The 22,600-nt window shown below is 41.6% G+C and overlaps 1 protein-coding gene across 3 annotated transcripts in view; it reads right to left on the reverse strand.

The window, feature by feature from the left end:
• Positions 1–2,242: 2,242 nt before the first annotated feature.
• LCLAT1 (lysocardiolipin acyltransferase 1) overlaps positions 2,243–22,600 on the reverse strand; it is a 193,810-nt gene continuing 173,452 nt past the window's right edge. For 2 of the 3 annotated variants that reach the window (XM_061432932.1, XM_061432933.1), the window contains one exon: positions 4,789–6,297. In XM_061432932.1, the coding sequence (XP_061288916.1) occupies positions 5,795–6,297 (503 nt within the window). In that variant the 3' untranslated portion in view covers positions 4,789–5,794. Of the gene's footprint in view, positions 6,298–22,600 lie in introns of all 3 variants that reach the window. The other variant, XM_061432931.1, reaches the window with a different exon arrangement.

Raw genomic sequence — 22,600 nt, forward strand, 5'->3', positions numbered from 1 at the left:
TGGAGCAGGGAGAGCTGGTAGATGGTGCAGACTTGCCAGATTTAATGTAACAGGAATGAAGAGCTGCCCCTGAGGAGGAAGGCACATGTGGGGGTGATGACTTGACTGTCAGGGCAGGTGAGGGAGGGATGAGTGACATGGTGAGGTTCTGTGTCTGCAGTGCTGGGGGAAAGAGGACTGCATTGGCCAGTAGGGAGAGAGCTATACTTTCACCGATTTCCCATGGAAATGCTGTACATACTGTCTTAAGTCCAGGTGATCTGGGTGGAGGTCATGACTGAAGTCCTCAGTGGGGCCACTTGTTGATGAGGTTGTCCGTGTGCAACTCTAGAGAACCTGCGGACTCTCCGGTGTCTCCTGGGGTGAGGGAGAAGGCGGCCGAGCTACTGTGTGTCTCGCACAGTGCAGGTCTGGGACTCTCGCTGGAAGCCATGCCAATTTCCTCCTGACTCCACTGGGAGGTTTTCGAAGTTTCAGAGTCGAGGTGGACATCTGGCCATCCAGCATCATTTTTATCCTGTTCTCAATAGCAATCCTCTTAAAGTTCATCCCTCCCCAACACCTTGTCCCTGTGGTCCAAGGGGACACCCTCCAGACCTGGCTCTAGGAGGTGGTGAGTAATCCAGGGATGCAACCCACCTAATATTTCCAGGCAAGTGTGGTTCAGGAATACCATTGCAACCCAATTTAGAATTTGTGTTGAGCCCCTGGGGAAGGGGTCTCTCTGGCTCTTTCCCCCTGGATTTGAACCTGAGAGGATGTAAGGCTGAGGTGACTGTGGGCATCAAGTCACCATGTGGCTCCTGGGAATGAAGTCAATACCAGCAAGAAAGCACAGGTTGTCTTTTAAGTATTTACTTTAAAACTGTTTTGGCATGAAGAGCGCACTGCCTGAGTGCAGGTTAGATTCTGTGACATCCTACGGCCTACTAGCTGGCATTTGAAGTACCTCATCAGAAACCTGCCCTTCACAGGGAGTTGCTGAAGCCCTTTATATAATTTATCAGTGAAATGAGTGATGTGGAAGCACATGGGTGACCAGAAAGACCCTGCTCTCCTCTCCCCTCTGTCTGACCAGATTATAGACATGCCGCCAGCCTGATGACCGCCGTCCTGGCAACCTGGCTCTTCTGGTCCTGCACACCCCTTTCCCAGAGAATGGTGATGGGAGCTCCCCTCAGAGTGAATCTTTCAAGCAGATGCTCATTGGAAGATCCGAAGACAGAGTGGGGCACGGCAGAGCTCAGGTTCTGCAGGGAAAGGAAATCATTTTCCTTCTCTCCTTCTGGGTTCTTGAAATATCAGACAGATTAACAAGAGGAGAATAATCAAAAACTGATTAGCATGTATCATCCCTCCTGTATTCATGGAGATACCCAGGGAAAACTGAGTAACTCCCTGAGGTGGCTTAGAATCCAGCCTGAAATACCACTTAATTGAAAGGGGAGAGTGAATGGTGATCAGGAAAGATGAATGGGACCTTGGAATGGATGGTGGTGGTGGGGGGTGGGGAGTATGGCCTTTTGTGACAAAGTGTGTGGGTGTGTTCTCTCCTCTCCTGTGACAAGTCAGTCAGTTTGATCAAACTGCCAGGGAGGGCATTTATGGAGACTGAGTTCCTTTCGGAGGATCTCTTTAGGTAGAAAAGGGGAGTTCAGAGACAGCCCTTCCCTGTATTTGCTATTTTTCAAGTTCCTACAACTGAAAATAATCAACATACCAACGTGGTCTATTTGAGGTAGCATGCCCTGAGCTCCTATATGCCTATATTGGGGTGGGCATATTCTGCTACCCTTAAGTCCCACAACTTTTGTGTCCGTTGGCCAAGTATGTTTTTATGCACTTGTCAGGCTTTGGTAAAAGGTTTGTCTCCCTAGTTCCAGATTCCCTGACAGTGGAGGAGAATGAGTAGAGTCCCACTTGCCTCTTACAGCTGCTGAGGTGGATGTTTCCCATTGACCCCTATTCTTGTGGAATGACCACATTCCCTTCAGGCTGAACTGAGAGATGGAGGAAGAGAATGTTCTGAGGACATTCACTGAGCCCTGAATTCGGCTGTGGCCCCAGGACTTTTTCAAGAATGAAGGCATTATATCCCCTTTTTGCTCTGGCATTTTGTTTCAAACATCTGTGAAAGAGAGTCCTAACTGATCAGCTCTTCCCCAACAGGACACACGGTGAGCCTGTAACGACATGGCACCCAGTCAGTCATCCCTGCACGAAGAGAAGTCCAACACACATGTAAACGCTTTGAATTCATTCCACTTTATTCTGGGATGGATACTAGAGACCACACCTCACAAACATACCAGTGAACATTGAAAACTAAGGCCATTCTGTGAGTTATTTTTAAAACCTAGTGTTTTGCACATAATGATCTTTTTTAAAAAAGTGAATTACCAAAACCAAGATTTCTCTTCTGAAATAAGAATATAAGGTCGGCACAAGACAACTTTAGGGCCATATCTAATCTGAAGCTCATCATGTGACAAGAGCATCTTTGTTTTCTACGACATAAATCACAGCCCTGAGGCAACCGCTGCCCTCAGCATCAAGTTCTCTTTTCCAGATGTCATCATACAGTAGTACTGCCCACAGGGACCAGTGTTCTATAAACCATGTTTCTCCCAGTGAATAGCAAAGAGACTTTTACCTAAGAGACACACTGCAGGATTCTTGGAACAGGAAAAAGAAAGGGACCTGTAACTAAGGCACTGAAAGCACATTATTTATATAAAGAAATGTAAACAATTTAATACCAACAGGCTCCCTCCATTAGTCTGTTATAAAAGTGCACAAGGGCAGCACGGCCAGGCGCTTGAAGTCCGGGTGAGATGGGAACGTCTCCCTGGAGTCTCGGCTGCCGACGGTCAACAACGTCTGACCTGGGGCTGTGGACGTAACTCATTTCAAAGTGACTCAAGAGGAAGCTGTGTTTTAGTAGCATGACAAACAAGGAGAGGATTTTACGAAGAGCTTTAAATTATGGGCTCTGACGTTTATTTTTCTTTCGGTCTTCCACCATGTTCTTCCCCTGAATTTTACAATTCCTTTGGCTTGTTTCATCAGAGAGGCCTGGTGGGAAAACTTGCAGCCTCATCAGTGCCCTTCCTTGTAGGTTCCTATTTTAAGTGTAATAAACCACACTCGCTGTATTGAAAACGTTTCCGAATGGGAACGATGTGACAAGTGGACACACAGCACTGTAAATATTTCAAACTCCACTGAGTTTACTTTTGATGGACTGAAAGGGCTTTAAGATGAAGGCGAGGGCCCATATGCAGCCAGACAAGGGGCTGCTGAGTCCAGAGTGAGGGTGGCAGGTGGGGAGGGGCTCCTTCCTGGGCCAAGCAGGACCGAAGCTGCATTAACCTCTACTTGACACTACTACTAATCTCTACTTGCTATCCGTTTTAGAGTCCAAACCATGGACCATATATTTCTTTAAAGAAGAGAAGGAAAAGTTGGGTAGGAAAACAAATAATTACAATTTTAAAAGAAGCCTTATTGCAACCCCCTCCCCGCCCCCGCTAAAAAACACAAACAAAACACACCCTCCCAAACACACAGAAAAAACACCCCAAAAAGGCAACTTTTTTCTTTTTAAAGTTACCATTTCTAAGTCTTAGAGCAAGTACAATGTCTCAGTTTCTGGGCTTATGAGTTCTGGGCACTAAAAAAGGAGCTTGCATTTTATCATAAAATATGTTTGTATTTAAGACCAAAAGAAATCATGTTTTAAAAAGGAAGAGTTCCCCCTTTACAGGTTTCAGAGGGTTAAAGAGGACCTGCCATTAAAGCCAGAGGAGCCATGAGAAGCTTGGAGGAAGGGTTAACCGCCTACATTACAAACACCTGTAGGGTAGAAAGTGCGGCCTCTCTCTCTCACCCAGGACAAAGGCAATCCTGATTGCTAAACTATTTCTTGTTTCCAAATATAGCCAGAAGTCGTCTGAGAAAGACCTAAATTAAAAACTTCTTTTACTGGGGGTTGGGAGAGAAGGTTTAAAAAAACTAACCACCTTAAAAACCACTGAGGAGCTGGGTCTGGAGCAGATGTGGGTAGTAACAAATCAGAAGCCCCAGCAGTACTGAAAACAGCCTTGGGGGAGGAGTTAAATAGGCTGGGCCTTCCATAGAGGCACTAGTTAGAACTCTCCAAGTGAGGGTGGTGTGCTGACAGAGGGCTGCTCAACCAGGACCTTCCAGAAGAGTCTGCCTGGTAAGTCCAGCTCACAGCGTGCTTGCCTTTCCTGGCGATGCCTGTGTCTGCTGTTCACTGGATGGAAATCACCGTCCAGCAAAATAAGACATCATTAAGGAGAAAGCACTTGTGCCAAGAGTATACCAAGCTAGAAAGAGTGTTTGAGGCTGGTTCAAGGCAGGAATAAGCAGGCAGGTTTGCTTTACAGCACAAGACTTTTAATTGCCCCATCTTTTCTGCTACTCTGACCAGCATTCCCATTAGGACAAAATAAATAAATAAAATTTAAAAAGTAATTGCAAGGCTCCAGTGGAGTGGAAACCTCGACCACATGCTTTTTTTTTTTTTTTTTCTTTTGCCTCAGAAGGAGATTGGTACTGTTGGCTTGCTGGATTTTCCACTGACTCCAAACGACAGGAATATTTAGGAGAACAATTGGTTAAAAGTGGGCTTAAATTTTACTAGTGAAAGAGGAAGCCTGAGACTAAAAAAGAGATCCCTATCATTAAGAAAGGATTCATTTTTGTGACCGTTTTGATTTTAATAAAATTTGTCAAGGCTACAAGGGTTGAATAATTTAGGTTAAACCATTACGGCCCTGTCTGCAAGTGTTTTTGTTTTTTTAGTGGCAGAGGTTAGACACATATGCACATGTAGAAAATACAATAACCTTCCTTTTCGTGGCAGGTTTTAAAGAAATATTTCAACCGAGACACAACTTCAAAAGTGAGTTTCTGACGGCAATACCAGACTGTTCTCAAAAAGGTAAGTGACTTTGATGTATACCATTGTTAATGCAGAAAAGCGACACCTGCCAACAAGCTGTAATGAAACAAGTGCTAAATATGCAAAGGTACACAGAAGTGAAGAACTAAATTGTTTGAACTCCGAGCTTTAAAAATTTAAACTAAGGGTTCTGAGTGGAGAGCCTGTGGTTGCTCCCTGAGACTCGTCTAGGTCTTATTTTCTGCGTGAGAAAAGGGCACCGGTGGTTTTCTGATGTCTCGGTCAGTGCAAGGCTAAATGCCAAGGTTTCATGAATAATGAAGGGCTTCCTATCAAAATGTTTGTTCGGCTTAAGGAGAAGGGGTTTCTGTCTTCTGGTCTTAAGGAAGGATGCGAGGGTTTGATTGGCATAGAAAGGGGTGCAGGGACAGCGCCGAGAGGGAGCTGGGAGAAAGGCCCCTCACCTCCACAGTCAAGTGCCAGCACTTGATCTGGGCTGGTGCTCAGGAGCGTCAGCTCTGCCTCTGGGGAATCTGTCAGGAAGCAGGACTGGACCTGTGAGATCTGTGTGTACCTTGACTGCTAACAGCCTGATGATTGTTTACTAATACTCCGGCCTGCGATAATTTTGCCGCCATCGCTCCCTGCTACACAGTGTTGAAATTACATTCAGAGATTTAAAAAGAAAAAAAAATCGTGTGTGTAGCAATATTGTTCCACAAAACTAAGTGCAAAATATCTTTAACAAATAATGACGGTTGTAAGAAATATTTGACAGTCATGCAAAAATGCATCTCCATTTACAAAGGCTTAAAACATTTCTGAAATACGCCCTAGGCTTTTCCGCCCTGAACCTTAAACATCTTACTCATTTTTCTTTGCGTTTAAATGTGGCTGTTTGTGTAAGAGGCGGTAACATGCAAGTTCGAGGATCTCCAGTCCACCAAATATTCTCTCCTGCAGCACGAAGATGACAATGATGATGATAAAATACCACCGGACAAGACTGTACAGGTAGATGAACAGGCACATTGTGGGGCTGAACAGGGTCCAGTAGAGGATGGAGAGAAATTTGACCACCATGACCCTGAGCTCTGACTTGCAAGGAGGAACGACTGTCTGCCCCGTGAAGGAAAAATTCTTCTCCCCTTGATAGAAGGAGCGCAGCCTCTCTTCTTTCTCCTCCCACCGCTTGTGGCACCAGAGCTGGAGGTCCTCCTTCGACTCGGGGAGGGTGTTCACGGGGTACCGGTGGACGTGGAAGTGGATCTCCTTGGGAAAGTCCCCGAGGAGGAGGTGCTTCTCCGTCTGGGGAATGTTGTGAGGGTACGCCACCGTGATGTCATGGACGGCATCAAGGTTCTTACCTAGGTTTTGGAAAAGATAAAAATACAGATGGAGTAAAGATCCATCTGGACAACAATGCTGATTCACACTGAAGGCAGGGGAAAAAAAATCAGTACAGAGTGAACCAAGATGAACAAACAAGGGCTATAAATACCTGTGTTCCTGGGCTCTTGCGTCAATATTTACCAGTCACTTAGTTTTTTATCTGCTTGTTAATTACCACAAAGACCTTTAGAAAGAAATTATCTTTGTTCCTAGAAATAGGAATCTGCCATTCAAGAATTAAATAAATAAGCACCTTAAATTAGATTTGAGATAGGAATTAAAGAACACAGCTCTTCTCCACCAACAGGATTCACTGTTTAGAGATCTCCTATCAATAGACATCCTCTCTCCAAATAAAAAACTTTCTTTTGACCCAACATCACTACAAAGGCTACTGGAAAGAAAAACTCCGTGTCAGAGTTGATACAGTGGTCAGACACACCTGAAAACTTCCATGACTTTTTAATTTCTAGAAATTAAAAAGTGTGAAGTCGAATTCAGAGACTGAATGAGATCCTGATTTAGTATGCCATCATCCTTAAAAATTTCATTGTTTAGATACTGTGGGGTTAAGTGTTTTCAGCAAAGTCATATGCCAGGTGTTGGAGATGGAGAAGTGAACCAAAAAATGCCAATCCCTAATTTCACTCCAGAGCTCACAGCAGAATCAGGGAGACGGGCAAGCAGAGTCTCCTAAAGGGGAGCCATGGCAGGTGAACCTCCCAGCAGAGAGCACTGGAGGGCTGAAGGCGTTCAGTGAAGGTCCTCACTGTCAACACTGAGAATGAGAACTCAAGCCTGTAGGTGACAGAGAAGCACCTTAAGTGGTAGAGAACCTCTTAAGGATTTTAAATAGACAAGGAACCAGAATGTTTCATCTGAGCAGGGGTTAGCTTGAGAGCAGTAACAAGAATAGTTTGGAGAGGACCAGGGGCAAAGAGGTTGGAAGAGTAGTTTGGTCATCACAAGGCAAGAAATGAAGAGGAGGTAGGGACTGAAGGAAGTGGCGTGTTAAAAAAAAATCACAAGGAAGGACTGACCTGACAGAGTGCTCAACTGGAGGGGGTGGAATGAGCCCAGGTTTATTTCTGTTTGGGGTTCTTGAATGGACTGAGGGAAGAGGGAATCTCTGAGATTAGAAATGTGACCAGAGTGCCATCTTTAAAGAATCAAGAGGATCACCCGTGGAATCCTGTAAGAGGCCCAGGAAGGTTAAGTTTTTGGCCCAAGGACACACAGCGTGTTGATGCATAATCTCTGAATGTTGCTTTCTTCCGTACCAAGTTATCTTCAGTGACAGACTTTTGATGTGAACTCTTGATTCATCACAGGACTCTATGATGTAGGCAAAATTAACCTGTGGTGGAAATCAGAACTGTAGTTGCCTGTGGGGGTGGGGACTGGTGGGAAGGGAGCATGAGGAAATTCTCGGGGGCGGGGGCAGAGACATTCTGTATCTTGATTAAGAGTTTGGATTCCATGAAATGGTACATTTAAGATCTGTGCAGTTTCACTCACTCCAAATTTTACCTCAGTCTTAAGAACAACAAAGATATGAAGCAAATTCCCCACCATAATATCACCATGTTTCCCCTTCCTCCTGAACCATTAGGTTGTGCTCAATTTCTCTGTAATGTTGGCAGTCAGTCTCCTCTCCTCTGTGATTTACTTTAGGGAAAGGACTGGGTTTCAATCTGGTTTCAGAACTGTCTTATAAAATACTCAGCCCTTAAGAGCTATGTCATAAGAAATGACAATACCCGTATCAACAAGGTTTACACTCGGAACTGGAGGGAAGTCCTTTCGGGACGCTGCACACTGTTTACCTGGCGGCAGAGGAGGCAATCAAAGGTTGGTGGAGGCAACTCCAGTGCACTCGTACCTGATGGCCTGGGGGAAAAAAGAGGCCAGGCCTGTTCGACTTCAGAGGAGGGAAATGGGTCCTGTGGTGAGAAACCACAGGAAGATGTTTTTTAACAGCTGTCAAGAGGTGATGTGTCCACTGTTAGAGAAAAGGCTGGTTGACTCCCACCTAGTGGGCTGTAGCAGGAACCTATCCACAGGAAGGAAGGCTGTCTGGTCAAGCATCCAAAGACCAATTCTCACTGGTACAGTGAGCACGATACATCCACTAAGATGGTAATATGTCTTACCTGTTAACCTCACCTGCATTACAAATTGATCAACCTTTTGTCAATTCAACATTAATCATGATTACCCTGCTCTGTATTGATCAAACTTTTCCTTGACAAGTGAGTTTAATGTTTTAGTGCCTCCTCTACCTGCAGACCTCAGAGCCTGTTCATCGATGCCCACCAACCAGAACCATACTCCATAATCCAATTTATTAACACAAATTGGTAGCAAAGTATATAGAATACATACTGTATAGTAGTAAGAAACTGAAGATGCCCCTTTCTGCATTCCTCTTAGCAATCTGTAGGGTAGGAGGTGTGTGTGTACATGCAGACAAGTGTCTGCTCAAAATACAGCAAGTTTGGGGACAGAGATGGTACCACTTACAGAAATGTTCTGTGAAAAAATTTCTAGATTTATTGTAGTGCAGAGCACGAGGGCTGTGGAGGCAGACTGCTTGGGTTCAAATCCTAGCTCTGCTTCATAGTAAGTGAATGAATTAATCTCTGTGGCTTATTTATTAGTTCCTAGATCTATAAATTACCTCATAGGGTTGTTGTGAGGAATAAATGAGATAAGTAAAAACACAAAACAGGATCTGATATGTAGTAAGCACTCAACAAATGTTAGCTGCTGTGGCTGTTACTGAATCATATCGTTAGCATGTTGGGCTCTAATGTGAATTTAGCTTTGAGTAAAAAGCAGAGACATTACTTTGTCAACAAAGGTCCATCTAGTCAAGGCTATGGTTTTTCCAGTGGTCAGGTATGGATGTGAGAGTTGGACTATAAAGAAAACTGAGCTCTGAAGAATTGATGCTTTTGAACTGTGGTATTGGAGAAGACTCTTGAGAGTCCTTTGGACAGCAAGGAGATCCAACCAGTCCATCCTAAAGGGAATCAGTCTTGGGTGTTCATTGGAAGGACTGATATTGAAGCTGAAGCTCCAATACTTTGGCCACCTGATGCGAAGAGCTGACTCATTTGAAAAGACCCTGATGCTGGGAAAGATTGAGGGCAGGAGAAGGGGACGAGAGAGGATGAGATGGTTGGATGGCATCACTGACTCAATGAACATGAGTTTGGGCAAGCTCCGGGAGTTGGTGATGGACAGGGAGGCCTGGCGTACTGCGGTTCATGGGGTCGCAAAGAGTTGGACACGACTGAGGGACTGAACTGAACTGAGTCCACAGATGCCAGCATGGACAGTGGGGGAAATACTGCATTCAAGCATCTTCTTTAAACCACTGTCCAGGGCACTGCTCTTCTGGGCCCTGAAGACACCAATTACAGACCGCATGTCTTCCACATAAGACAAATGTTCAAACTATTATTTCACAAAGTGGCCAAGGACACTGCTCTGCCTCAAATATTTCAGACTCTTTCCCTGAAATATTTTATCTCAGCTTTATTCAATGACCAGCTTAAATTCTAAGGGTTCTAAGAAGAGTTTCCGTATGTATTCAGGCCAAGTGGTCTTGCCTGCAGTGAGTGCTTAAGACATATGTTTTGATGTGCTCATTTGGGCATTCACCTGCCATCCTGCAGGACAGTATGAGAAGCTCACGAGAACCCAGTGTCCCAGGAAAACAAGAATCTTAAGGGCAGGACCATGTCTTTGACTCCTTAGAACCTTAGTAACTAACATACTGCCCTGCACTTAAAAAAACACATTTTACCAATATCTATAGTCTATCTATCTTCTCATCTAAAGATATAGGAGGGAATTATCATGCCTTCTGCATGAGGCTGTGTAAACAATTCAGTGAACTTTTATACACAAGGCTCTTTGCATAAGACTGGCACATGGCAAGTTCGTAAATGTTAGCATCCACTACAACTTCTATATTCAGTTAATGAGACTAACTTCCTCCACTGGATCTTTTTGCAACTTGGTTCTGTGAATTCTTGGTTCTGAAAGAATTACAACAATCTTGGATGAGGGTGTTGGGAGATCACCTTACAAAAAGGCAATATTCCAGAAGTTTCTATAAGTTGCTTGTTTGGAATTTAGAGCTGTGGAATGATAGAACTCAACATTATTAAAATAGTATTATAATAGTATTTAAATGCTATTTATATTTAATAGTATTTAAAATACTACTAAGATATTATTTTAATTATGTTGAGTTCTATCAACATAATACTGCTAAGAAAAGAGATTACTTTTCACACCATTTGTTCAAGACCTCCTGCCCTGGGGCCTCTAGCCCAGGGGAGTTCTTACTACCAGACAAGGCATCTTCCTCCCAGGGGCGGGCAGGCTTGCAGAGCTTGGTTCATATATAAGTGATAATAATGAAATGGATAGTCAAAAGTTGAGATGTGCCTTTATTTCATTTACCAATTTATAATAGCTAAAATAATGCATAATAGATTGAGATAAGTTCCTGCAATGACAAAGAAGTTACACTACCTTTAAATTTTCTGGTGTGAGAGCAATAGACTTTTTAGTATGTGAATCATGATGGTTGGTTGCCATCAGTAAAAGCCATTTTTAAAAGACTATTGCTTTTTAGACAGTTTAAATTAAAAATCTAGATGCTCCATCTGGGCTAGATGCTCTCTGCCTACATGGGGCTTAGAAAATGGATCTGCTCTGTTTCTGATGCTGTGTCTACTGGACAGTTTCATACTTCAGTATAATTTTGAAAAGCAACCATTCTGTTTGAAGAACAACACTCAGCTGGGTCCAGAGATGTTTGTTCTCTAGAACACAAAAAGCACTTGCTTGATATTCCAAGTCTTAATTTTTAGTCTCAGACTGAGACTGGGGGAATTCTTAATACTTCAGTTGTGTTTAACCAATAAAAGTTTAAAAGGCATGCCTGGACTTCACGAGTGTCCTATGCAGAAGAGCGGTTCTCCCCGAATAGCAAGGGAGCCGATGATTATCCGCAGAGCTCTACTCACCAGGAATGGGGGAGGGCCAAGTCTTTACACATCTGTATGTTTAAAATGAAAGAGCTAAGAGAAGAAATCCCATTTTGCCCAGATTCAATTATATAGTTCAGTGGCAGAACAACAGAAATGTTATTTTTATTTCTTTTTTAATCCAAAGTGATCTTTAATGGGGCTTCTCCTATAGCTCAGCTGGTAAAGAATCTGCCTGCAATGCAGATGACCCCGATTCAATTTCTGGGTCAGGAAGACCCGCTGGAGAAGGGATAGGCTACCCACTCCAGTATTCTTGGGCTTCCCTGGTGGCTCAGATGGTAAAGAATCTGCCAGCAGTGCGGGAGACCTGGGTTCGATCCCTGGGTTGTGAAGATCCCCTGAAGAAGGGCTGCTGCTGCAGCTGCTAAGTCGCTTCAGTTGTGTCCGACTCTGTGTGACCCCAGAGACGGCAGCCCACCAGGCTCCCCCGTCCCTGGGATTCTCCAGGCAAGAACACTGGAGTGGGTTGCCATTTCCTTCTCCAATGCATGAAAGTGAAAAGTGAAAGGGAAGTCGCTCAGTCGTGTCTGACTCCTAGCGACCCCATGGACTACAGCCTAACGGGCTCCTCCGTCCATGGGATTTTCCAGGCAAGAGTACTGAAGTGGGGTGCCATTGCCTTCTCTGCTGGAGAAGGGAAAGGCTACTTATTTCAGTTTTCTGTCCTGGAGAATTCCATGGACTGGATAGTCATGGGGTCACAAAGAGTTGGACAACTTTAATGAAGTTGATAACAACTGAAGTGTTTTTTCTTTCCCTATACCATAATCAAATGTATGCAAAATATACAAAAATTTAGAATTTAATTTTAATGCCTGCTTTTAAAAAATTATACACACACTTTCTATTAGATCTAGATCCATAAATCTACCTATATGTATTGGAGAGTTTTCAATAAAGCAGCTTGTCGTCTAAGATGTGTTTGTGTTAAAATGCTGAGGTCACTGGTTTTGTGCACTACTTTATTAGACTGAAAAAAAACCAGGATAAAAGTGAGAGTTAGTAACTAAGCAGTCATTCACTGTGCCACTTTGATACTGAATAGTACATGGCTAAAAATAAGCATGACAGACTGACACTAGTTAGTACACTTTGAAGAACAGCTTTGAATGGACAGATTTGGCTATATTTAGACACAAAATACCAATAAAGAAGAAATCTTTCAGCTTCAAAATAATGGGGCATGCATGAATCACTTAAAACCAACTAGTATTAAGGCTCAAACAGTACCATTTTCTTTGTTAGAGAAAACATTACTGTTCCCTCCTAGGAACATTATTCATTTTTCCTTGTACAAATTGGATGCATATGGAACAAAAGGTGGTGTCAGGAGGCTTCCAGCCCTGCCTCTTATCAGCTCTATGACTTGGCAAGTTCACAAGAAGCCTCATCTGTAAATGCAAATGAAAACAGTAGCGACCCTCATAGGGTTTTGTGAAGATCAGTTGGGAACAAGACTGCAGGAGGCCTACAGAAGGGCTTGGCAGGTGTGTGCTCAAACTCTGTTATTGCTCCACGTGGGAAGATCACTGACAGCACCTGCTTGGTTTAGGCTGCTATCCTTTACCTTCCATTTTCCTCTAGATTTCCTCTTTCTTTGGGAGACAGACAAGTCTCTTGTAGAGACACTGAGGTCTACTGTCTAATATTCTGTCCACTCCTCTCCCCGGTAGAGCAGTAAAGTCATTCAGGGGCTGACCTTGGCTCTCCAGGTAAGTCCAAGCATATCAAGCCAAGTGCATCAAGGTCCCAATTTATCTCCTGATACATTTTCTTTTCCAACCTAATAACTCATCTCTTGGACATTTTAAACTCAGCATAGAAACTGAATCCTCTGATGGCATTTAGAATTAGAAGCTGATGACATGTGCTCTAGGATCACTGGTCTCTTGTCCCAGGTTGCTGTTACAGTTTTTAATAAGCTGAAGTTAGTGTCTACTCTTTTTCTAAGAAAGAACCATTCTGCACTTAAAAAGCAACCTTCAGCTGAAAGATGACACTAAAAATGGTATCCCTGTGAATAATCATGCTTATCCAGGAATTCAGCTCTTACCTACAATTTTAGGGAGACATATTTTCACTTTCTTGTCCTAAATCTGTTGAACTTTTTGTTTTCTGTGTAAATGCATGAATCTGTTCAATTACAAATCTCTATCTTCTGACAGAACTTCAAAACAAGTTTTATTTTCTAGGTACAATGGGAACCTGTTGACATTTTCCATAATTCAACAATATTGGTGCATTAGAAGATCATTAAGGCGAGATATGAATAACAGTATAGCACTTGCTGAGGACAGACAGACATACATACACTCATATGCACACATGTATATAAAACATGTGCCTCAAAAAAAGATACAGAAACTTTCAAAAATGAGATCATACTGTATATACTGTTTTATAACTGTTACATGTACTTTCCACTCATGCCACTATAATTTTCTAAAATATCATTTTATAGATGTGTATACAACATTAAAAATTACTTTATCAGGTATTTGTTTTCACATAATATTAAACATCAATATTTAAACAGGTATCTTTGTAACTAATAATAAAGATTTTATACGGTAAATTCCAGTAATTTAACTTGCTGGATCAAAGAATATGAATAGGTTTTTCCCTCATATGGGAAACTGACCCCCAGAAAGGTCAGTTTAATAAAAACACACAAGAAATGTATGATGGTGCTTTCTTTTTCATGCTACTAATGCTTGCAATTGCTACTTTTAGAAAGTTGCCAAAATATGTCATTTTTGTTTTAATTTGTATGTCTTTGGTTAGATAAAACAACGTATCACTGGGTACATACTCTAGGGTTTTCCCTATAGGTTTTGGGATTCAGTGATTTGTTATCTTACGGATTTGTAAGACCTCTTTATACATGCTTTAAATCTTTTATACCAGTGTTGGTCATCTGACACTCGTGCTTCCCTGGTCACTGATGGGTTTATTTTGTTGCCGTCTATGAAATGTAGCTTTACGTCTTTTCTAGTCAATCCGCAAAACTTGTTCTTTACCATGGATTATTAATACTCTGTATCCTTTGTTGCAAACAGTTTTATAAATCTGTTATCTGTTGCTATTATTTATGGCATGCTTTCAATATGTGTGGGTGTCTGTGTCTATACAAGTTCATTATTTTTTCTGTTATAGCTTTTAGATTCCTATCTTTTGTCTTTCCGGCCCCTAGACTGTTTGTATACTTTGTAGTTTTCTACAAGATGAAAAAACATTTTTCATTTAATTTTATAACCCACCTTTACTTTCTTTCAAGACATTTGTTTTTCTAGCATCCTTTATTAAATAACTCTTTTTTCTACTATTTTGAAATACCACTTGGTTATATATTAGATTCTCAAATATACAGCTATCCAGTCTCCTTTCTCTCTTTTGCTCCAATGAGCTGTGTTTATTCCTTTTCTTAGTTACTTAATATGTAATAAAGCAAATCTTTCTTTTTCACACTGTATTGGGCTCCTGCTAGCACCTATTTTGCAATATAAATTTAAGAGCAACCAGGTAAATAACCCTGCCAATTAAGGGGACTTAAGAGACAGGAGTGCAATCCCTGGGTTGGGAAGATCCCCTGGAGGAGGGCATGACAACCAACTCCAGTATTCTTTCCTGGAGAATCCCCATAGACAGAGGAGTCTGGTGGGCTACAGTCCATAGGGTCTCAAAGGGTTGGACACAACTGAAGCAAATTAACACACACAATTCTAACACAAAAAACCACCCCCCTCTCAACTTATCCTGAAATTGCATTTGCATTATATTTACATTATACTTTTGAAAGAAATGGTCTGTCTTTCAAAAGTGAGAGTTGGACTATAAAGAAAGCTGAGTGCTGCAGAATTGATGCTTTTGAGCTGTGGTGTTGGAGAAGACTCTTGAGAGTCCCTTGGACTGCAAGGAGATCCAACCAGTCCATCCTAAAGGAAATAAGTCCTGAATATTCATGGGAAGGACTGATGCTGAAACTGAAACCCCAGTACTTTGGCTACCTGATGTGAAGAACTGACTCATTGAAAAAGACCCTGATGCTGAGAAAGATTGAAGGCAGGAGGAGAAGGGGACGACAGAGGATGGGATGATTGGATGGTATCACTGACTCAATGGACATGAATTTGAGCAAGCTCTGGGAGTTGAAGGAAAGGGAAGCCTGGCCTGTTGCAGTCCGTGGGGTTGCAAAGAGTCGAACATGACTGAGCAACTGAACTGAACTTTAAAAGAACTGATACTTTTATATTGTTTTTTCAAGAAAAATGTATTTCCATTGTCTTAAATCTTAGTTTATCTTCCAACAAGACTTCAGGTTTCTTAACAAAACTTTTGTGACTTTCTTTAAAATTTATTCCTAAATAATTTCATAATTCTTTGGACTACTGTGGATGGGATATATGTTCCTACTTCATGCTTTTAGGCAATCACTGCTTGTTGTTCAGTCATTAAGTCCTGTCCGACTCTTTGTGACCCCAAGGACTGTAGCAAGCTGAACTTCTGTGTCCTTCACTATCTCCTGGAGTTTGCTCAAACTCATGTCCATTGAGTGGGTTACTCTCTCTAACCATCTCATCCTCTACTGCCCCCTCCTCCTGCCCTCAGTCTTTCCCAGCATCAGGTTCTTTTCCAATGAGTTGGCTCTTCACATCAGGTGGCCAAAGTATTGGAGTTTCAGTTTCAGCATCAGTCCTTCCAAAGAATATTCAGGGTTGACTTCCTGTAGGATTGACTGGTTGGATCTCCTTGCAGTCCAGGTGACTCTCAAGATCTTTTCCAGCACCACAGTTCAAAAGCGTCAATTCTTCGGTGCTCAGCTTTCTTTATAGTCCAACTCTCACATCCATGCATGACTGCTGGAAAAACCGTAGCTCTGACTATATGGACCTTGTCAGCAGAGTGATGTCTCTGCTTTTTAATATATGTTGTCTAAGTTTGTCATAGCTTACTTTCCAAGGAACAAGCATCTTTTAATTTCATGGCAGTCGTCACAGTCTGCAGTGGTTTTAGAGGTCAAGAAAATAAAATCTGTCACTATTTCCACTTTTTCTCCTTCTATGTGGTGGGACCGGATGCCATGATCTTAAGATTTCTGAATGCTGAGTTTTAAGCCAGCTTTCTCACTCTCCTCTTTAACCCTCATCAAGAGGCTCTTAAGTTCCTCTTCACTTTCTGCTATCACAGTGGTATCATCTGTATATCTGAGATTGTTGCTATTTCTCCTGGCAATCTTGATTCCAGCCTGTGATACATCTAGCCGGACATGTCACATGATGTACTCTCCAAAGAAGTTAAATAAGCAGGGTGACAACAAACAGCCTTGTCATACTCCTTTTCCAATTTTGAATCAGTTTTTTGTTTCCATGTCTGGTTCTAACTGTTGCTTCTTGACCTGCACACAGGCTCCTCAGGAGGCAGGTGAGACGGTCTGGTATTCCCATCTCTTTAAGAATTTCCCACAGATTGTTGTGTTCCACACAGTTCAAGGCTTTAGTCAATGAAGCAGATGTTTTTCTGGAATTCTCTTGCCTTTTTTTTTTTTTTTTATGATTGAGAGGATGCTGGCAATTTGATCTCTGGTTCCTCTGCCTTTTCTAAATCCAGCTTGTACATCATGAAGTTCTCAGTTCATGCACTTCTTTGGCATTGCCTTTCTTTGGGATTGGAATGAAAACTGACCTTTTCCAGTCCTGCAGCCACTGCTGAGTTTTCCAAATTTGCTGGCATATTGAGTGCAGCAGTTTAACAGCATCGTCTTTTAGGATTTGAAATAGCTCAGCTGGAATTCCATCACTTCTACTTACATTGCTTACAGTAATGCTTCCTAAGGCCCACTTGATTTCACACTTCAGGATGTCTGGGTCTAGGTGAGCGACCACACCATCATGGTTATATTGGTTACTGAGATGCTTTTTGTATAGTTCTGTGTATTCTTGCCACCTCTTCTTAAATCTCTTCTGCTTCTGTTAGGTCCTTGCCATTTCTGTCCTTTATTGTGCCCGTCCTTGTATGTAATGTTCCCTTGATATTTCCAATTTTCTTGAAGAGATTTCTAGTCTTTACCATTCTATTGTTTTTCTCTGTTTAGAATACAGAAAGTCAATTGTTTGTGTATATTTATCTTATTTGTAGCCATCTTAACATCATAAAATTAAGTCTAGTTGAGTTTTTTTTTACTAGACTCTGACTTTCTAGATTTTCTATCAGCAGCAAAAACATAGCTTTATGTTCAATTTTCTCATCTTTACGGTCTTTTCTCAGTGCTTTCACTAGCATTTGCTTAATAATAAAAAGCACAGATCTGACATTAACTAAAATGTGGGTTTAAATGCTTTAGCATATCAGATACTGTTGAGTTTTGGAAACATAGTACTACATTTAAATAACTTCTATTTTTTTTATAATTTTTATTATGAATGCTTTATCAAGAATGAAAAAGAGAATCAATGGGATATAGTTAAATTTTGAATGCCTTCCCTAAACATTTTAGCATTCTAGCAAAATTCACCAAAAATAAATAGTCAAAGAATAAACAAATGCAAAAACTAGGTATTTGATGAATAAAAGATTAAACTCTATGAAGGAGATTAAGGGGGAAAGAGAGCATACATATTTCAGATCACAGATAGCAAACGAAGCAAAATCACAAATACAGAAGAGATTAAAACAACTGTAACAATGTCAGTCTACACATGAGATAATATATTAATAAAAAAAACCACAGTAGCGGATCCATGTACATATATACTATACTTTGTGCTTCAAATCTGATTGGTGAAAATTTGTGTTTGCTTCAAAAATTGTAAAATATCATTAGTCAGTCTATTTTGAACAGAATGCAAGCTCTTCTTGCTATGTACTAAGGACAAAGAGCATGGGTGCTAATTTTACAGGCAGGCCAATGTAGCTCATGCGCTGGGTCTCCTTAGCCCTCAGGATTTTAGTATAGAATTTACAGAGCAAACATAGACAGCGAGGGATAAAACCACACCGTGCTATGATGGGAAAAGGACGAGTTCTAGTTTCAAACTGTTTTCATTCCCAGGATCTACTAAGCATAACTGCTACTTACACTGGTGCATCTGTAGATTGTGTTTTTGATGACACAGACTTATTTTGCCTATTCTTTCAAAACTTCATACTCTTTGTTTTCATTATTCTTTAAAAAACAAAAAAACATGTGCTAGAATGTTTAGAGAAGGCATTCAAAATTCAATGCAAAAAAAACAAGAGCAATATAATTTATCGTACTGTTGGATTCAACAAATTTGTTTAGATGTTCCAAAGCCCATGGACATGAATCAATACTGGATTAAAAGATCAGAAATGTTAGCATATGCATACTCTACTAATTTGCTAGTGTTTGAATTAAATGAGATCGGAGACAACACATTATTATAGTCTCTGTGCTCTGAGGTTAGGATTGAAGATGCCTAATGATGCACTTGGACATTACTATGTATTATGTGTGTATGTGCTTAAGTTGCTCAGTTGTGTCTGACTCTTTGCGACTCCATGGACCATCAGACTCTTTTATCCATGTATTGAGTGCTTACTAAGTGCCAGGCATAACTGATTGAACAGTAGGACCAAAAGCTGTAGGCATGTGGGGTATACTGGTGGACAAAAGGAAGACCCTTCCCTTGTGGCGTTTATCAGGACAACACTTTTGTGGTGGTATCCCTCTTTAGCAGTTGTGGAAACTGAGGCACAAAGAAGTGTCACTTGCTGAAGATCAGTTAGTAGAAATCATTGTGGCTGATTACAAAGCCTTTCCACTATGCCGTTCTACCTTCTATGAACTGCACATTAAGAACAGTAGGTGCAGAACCAGACTGACCTGGTTTATACCCAGGCACAGTCTTATTAGCCATGTGACCTTGAACAAGTTACTTAACCTCCCTGGGCCTCAGGCTCCTCACCTGCAATCTGGGAATAATGCTTCCCTTGGAGGGCTCGAAGAAACAAAACATATCTGTCAGCCAGTCTGTAAAGGCAGTACTTAGTAAGGGCATCAATTCTACAAAAATGAAAGATCCTGGTGTTTTTCTTTTAGTCTTGCACTATATTATTCTCAAGTATATCATTCACATATTCTGATTAACAGTCTTGCTGTAGTTTTATACAAAGTATAAATGATTAGATCTTGTATACATTTCTGTTATATACTCCTCAGTTCAGTTCAATTCAGTTGCTCAGTCGTGTCCGACTCTGCGACTCCATGAATTGCAGCACGCCAGGCCTCCCTGTCCATCACCAACTCCTGGAGTTCACTCAAACTCACGTCCATCGAGTCGGGATGCCATCCAGCCATCTCATCCTCTGTCGTCCCCTTCTCCTCCTGCCCCCAATCCCTCCCAGCATCAGAGTCTTTTCCAATGAGTCAACTCTTTGCATGAGGTGGCCAAAGTACTGGAGTTTCAGCTTTAGTATCATTCCTTCCAAAGAACACCCAGGATTGATCTCCTTTAGAATGGACTGGTTGGATCTCCTTGCAGGCCAAGGGACTCTCAAGAGTCTTCTCCAACACCACAGTTCAAAGGCATCAATTCTTCGGTGCTCAGCTTTCTTCACCGTCCAACTCTCACATCCATACATGACCACTGGAAAAACCACAGCCTTGACTAGACGGACCTCTGTTGGCAAAGTAATGTCTCTGCTTTTCAATATGCTATATACGTTGGTCATAACTTTCCTTTCAAGGAGTAAGTGTCTTTTAATTTCATGGCTGCAGTCACCATCTGCAGTGGTTTTAGAGCCCAAAAAATAAAGTCTGACACTGTTTCCACTGTTTCCCCATCTATTTCCCATGAAGGGATAGGACCAGATGCCATGATTTTGTTTTCTGAATGTTGAGCTTTAAGTCAAATTTTTCACTCTCCTCTTTCACTTTCATCAAGAGGCTCTTTAGTTCCTCTTCACTTTCTGCCATAAGGGTGGTGTCATCTGCATATATGAGGTTATTGATATTTCTCCCAGCAATCTTGATTCCAGCTTGTGCTTCTTCCAGCCCAGCGTTGCTCATGATGTACTCTGCATAGAAGTTAAATAAGCAGGGTGACAATATACAGCCTTGACATACTCCTTTTCCTATTTGGAACCAGTCTGTTGTTCCATGTCCAGTTCTAACTATATACTCCTGCTGCTGCTGCTAAGTCGCTTCAGTCGTGTCCGACTCTGTGTGACCCAATGGACGGCAGCCCACCAGGCTCCCCCGTCCCTGGGATTCTCCAGGCAAGAACATTGAAGTGGGTTGCCATTTTCTTCTCCAATGCATGAAAGTGAAAGTGAAGTTGCTCAGTCGTGTCCGACCCTCAGCGACCCCATGGACTGCAGCCTTCCAGGCTCCTCCGTCCATGGGATTTTCCAGGCAAGAGGACTGGAGTGGGGTGCCATTGCCTTCTAGGACAAGCTTAATTGACTGGTTCACCAAACCACAAGCTAGACCCTACCATCCACTTTGTAGCAGTTACCTAAACCACAGTGGAGTGTGTAAATTATAATCTTATAAATCTAGAAAATTAATAGTAACAATACAGTTTAAACTAGTAAAAAGTATGGCCCCAAATCAAAGCCTAACACTACTACTCTACAGCTTTATTATGTATGTGATTTTGCATATAACACAGAGTCTGCCGCAGTTTCATCCTTTTCTCCTTTGAGAGGGAAAGTTAATTTGGTTGGGGATGTGATCTTATTAGTGGGTAGAGACCAAGTTGGTTTCTTTAGAAATAGGTAGAAGGTAGAGTAGAAGTGAAGGTCTCTGCTGCAGGTGACACATTTTGTCCTTTCTGTGGCCCTGAGCTCTGCATTGGAAGCCACACTGATCGGTCTCAAGGTTAGGTTTATGCTACACCTCCTGCCTAGTCTTCTACGTAGATGACCCAAGAATTAAGTTACCTGCTTTCAGTCACTTGGAAATCAAAATTCCCAATCAGTAAACTTGACCTCCGCCTGACTGGGGATTGAGGATCTTACTACAAGGTTTTGCTGGTTTTTTTTCCCCCATCAACCAGGACAGATCCAACCATGGTTGCACACCTTCTACAGCGGGGGCTTAGCAATCCCAAAGTCCTTTTGGTTGATGGAAGGTGTGTGAGGTGGTATTTCTGAACAAGGTTATTCTGAAGGCTGGGTTTCCTACTTATTCCCTCTTCCACAACCCACTAATATTCTGTTCTCCTAAATGACCAAATTAAATATTCTACTAGGGAACTTTATGGCTTTTGTACTCTTTTAGTAGAAATAGTCATCATTTATTCATTCTTTTTACTTTGTTTTAATGAGTCCTGTAAAGTGCAGTGGTGGTAGTAAAGAAATGGGTCAACACAGGAAATATCCAAAATTTCAAACGTTGAAGTCTCAAATGCAGGTCTTCACTTACGCAAAAGGGAAGACAGGATCATCTAATGGGACTGGGACTTCTCTTCCAATAAAATGATAAAGAACCAGACGGTGTGTAGCTCAGCTGAAGGATAAAATTCTCAGGTTCTTCCAATGTGACAAAGGAACAATAGACTCTGTTCTTACAGCATTTATAGAGTATCTTCTGAAGTTCAAAATGAGAAAAAGAAAATGGACTTTGTGCAGTTCAGAAAGATGTGTTTTGAAGAACAGAGCAGACATACCGATAATATCATATACAATTGATACTTCTGACCAAAAGAGGTGACAATTTCCTCTTTTTCTTTTAGTACTTTTTTTTCCTTTTTGTACTTTTTCTCCCTCCTTCCCTCCCTCTCTTTCTTTTTTTCTGTGGATAAAGTTCAAAGACACATGCTAACATTACACCAAATTGAAAACGAATCCAAGTATTCTACACCTTTGTAAATGAGCAGAATCCATACACGTGGTTATCTACATTTATAGACTTAAAATTCCTGGTTTTCAATAGCTGTGGCCTGCTGTATCTTCTTCCAGGCAGGAAACTTATTTTCTTGCATCCTAAGAAGTCAATTGCTGATACAGGGGAGGGCATGTTCTATATAACACTTGTTTTTTCAGCGTATTTTATTCCTAAGATGAGAAAGGATCAAGGATTCTTCTAAACATTTCTCAACCATCAACCAACCAGAAGTTCCTCAGTGCTGACAAACTTCTCAAAACAATACTCCCCAAAGCATCAATGGAGACTGGGTGGTGGGGGAAGATATTAAGGTGAATTCATTTTCTAGTTAACTCTGTCAAATTTCCTCAGTCAGAC

Source organism: Bos javanicus, chromosome 11 (assembly GCF_032452875.1).
Source record: "Bos javanicus breed banteng chromosome 11, ARS-OSU_banteng_1.0, whole genome shotgun sequence".
Classification (NCBI taxonomy): Eukaryota; Metazoa; Chordata; class Mammalia; order Artiodactyla; family Bovidae; genus Bos; species Bos javanicus.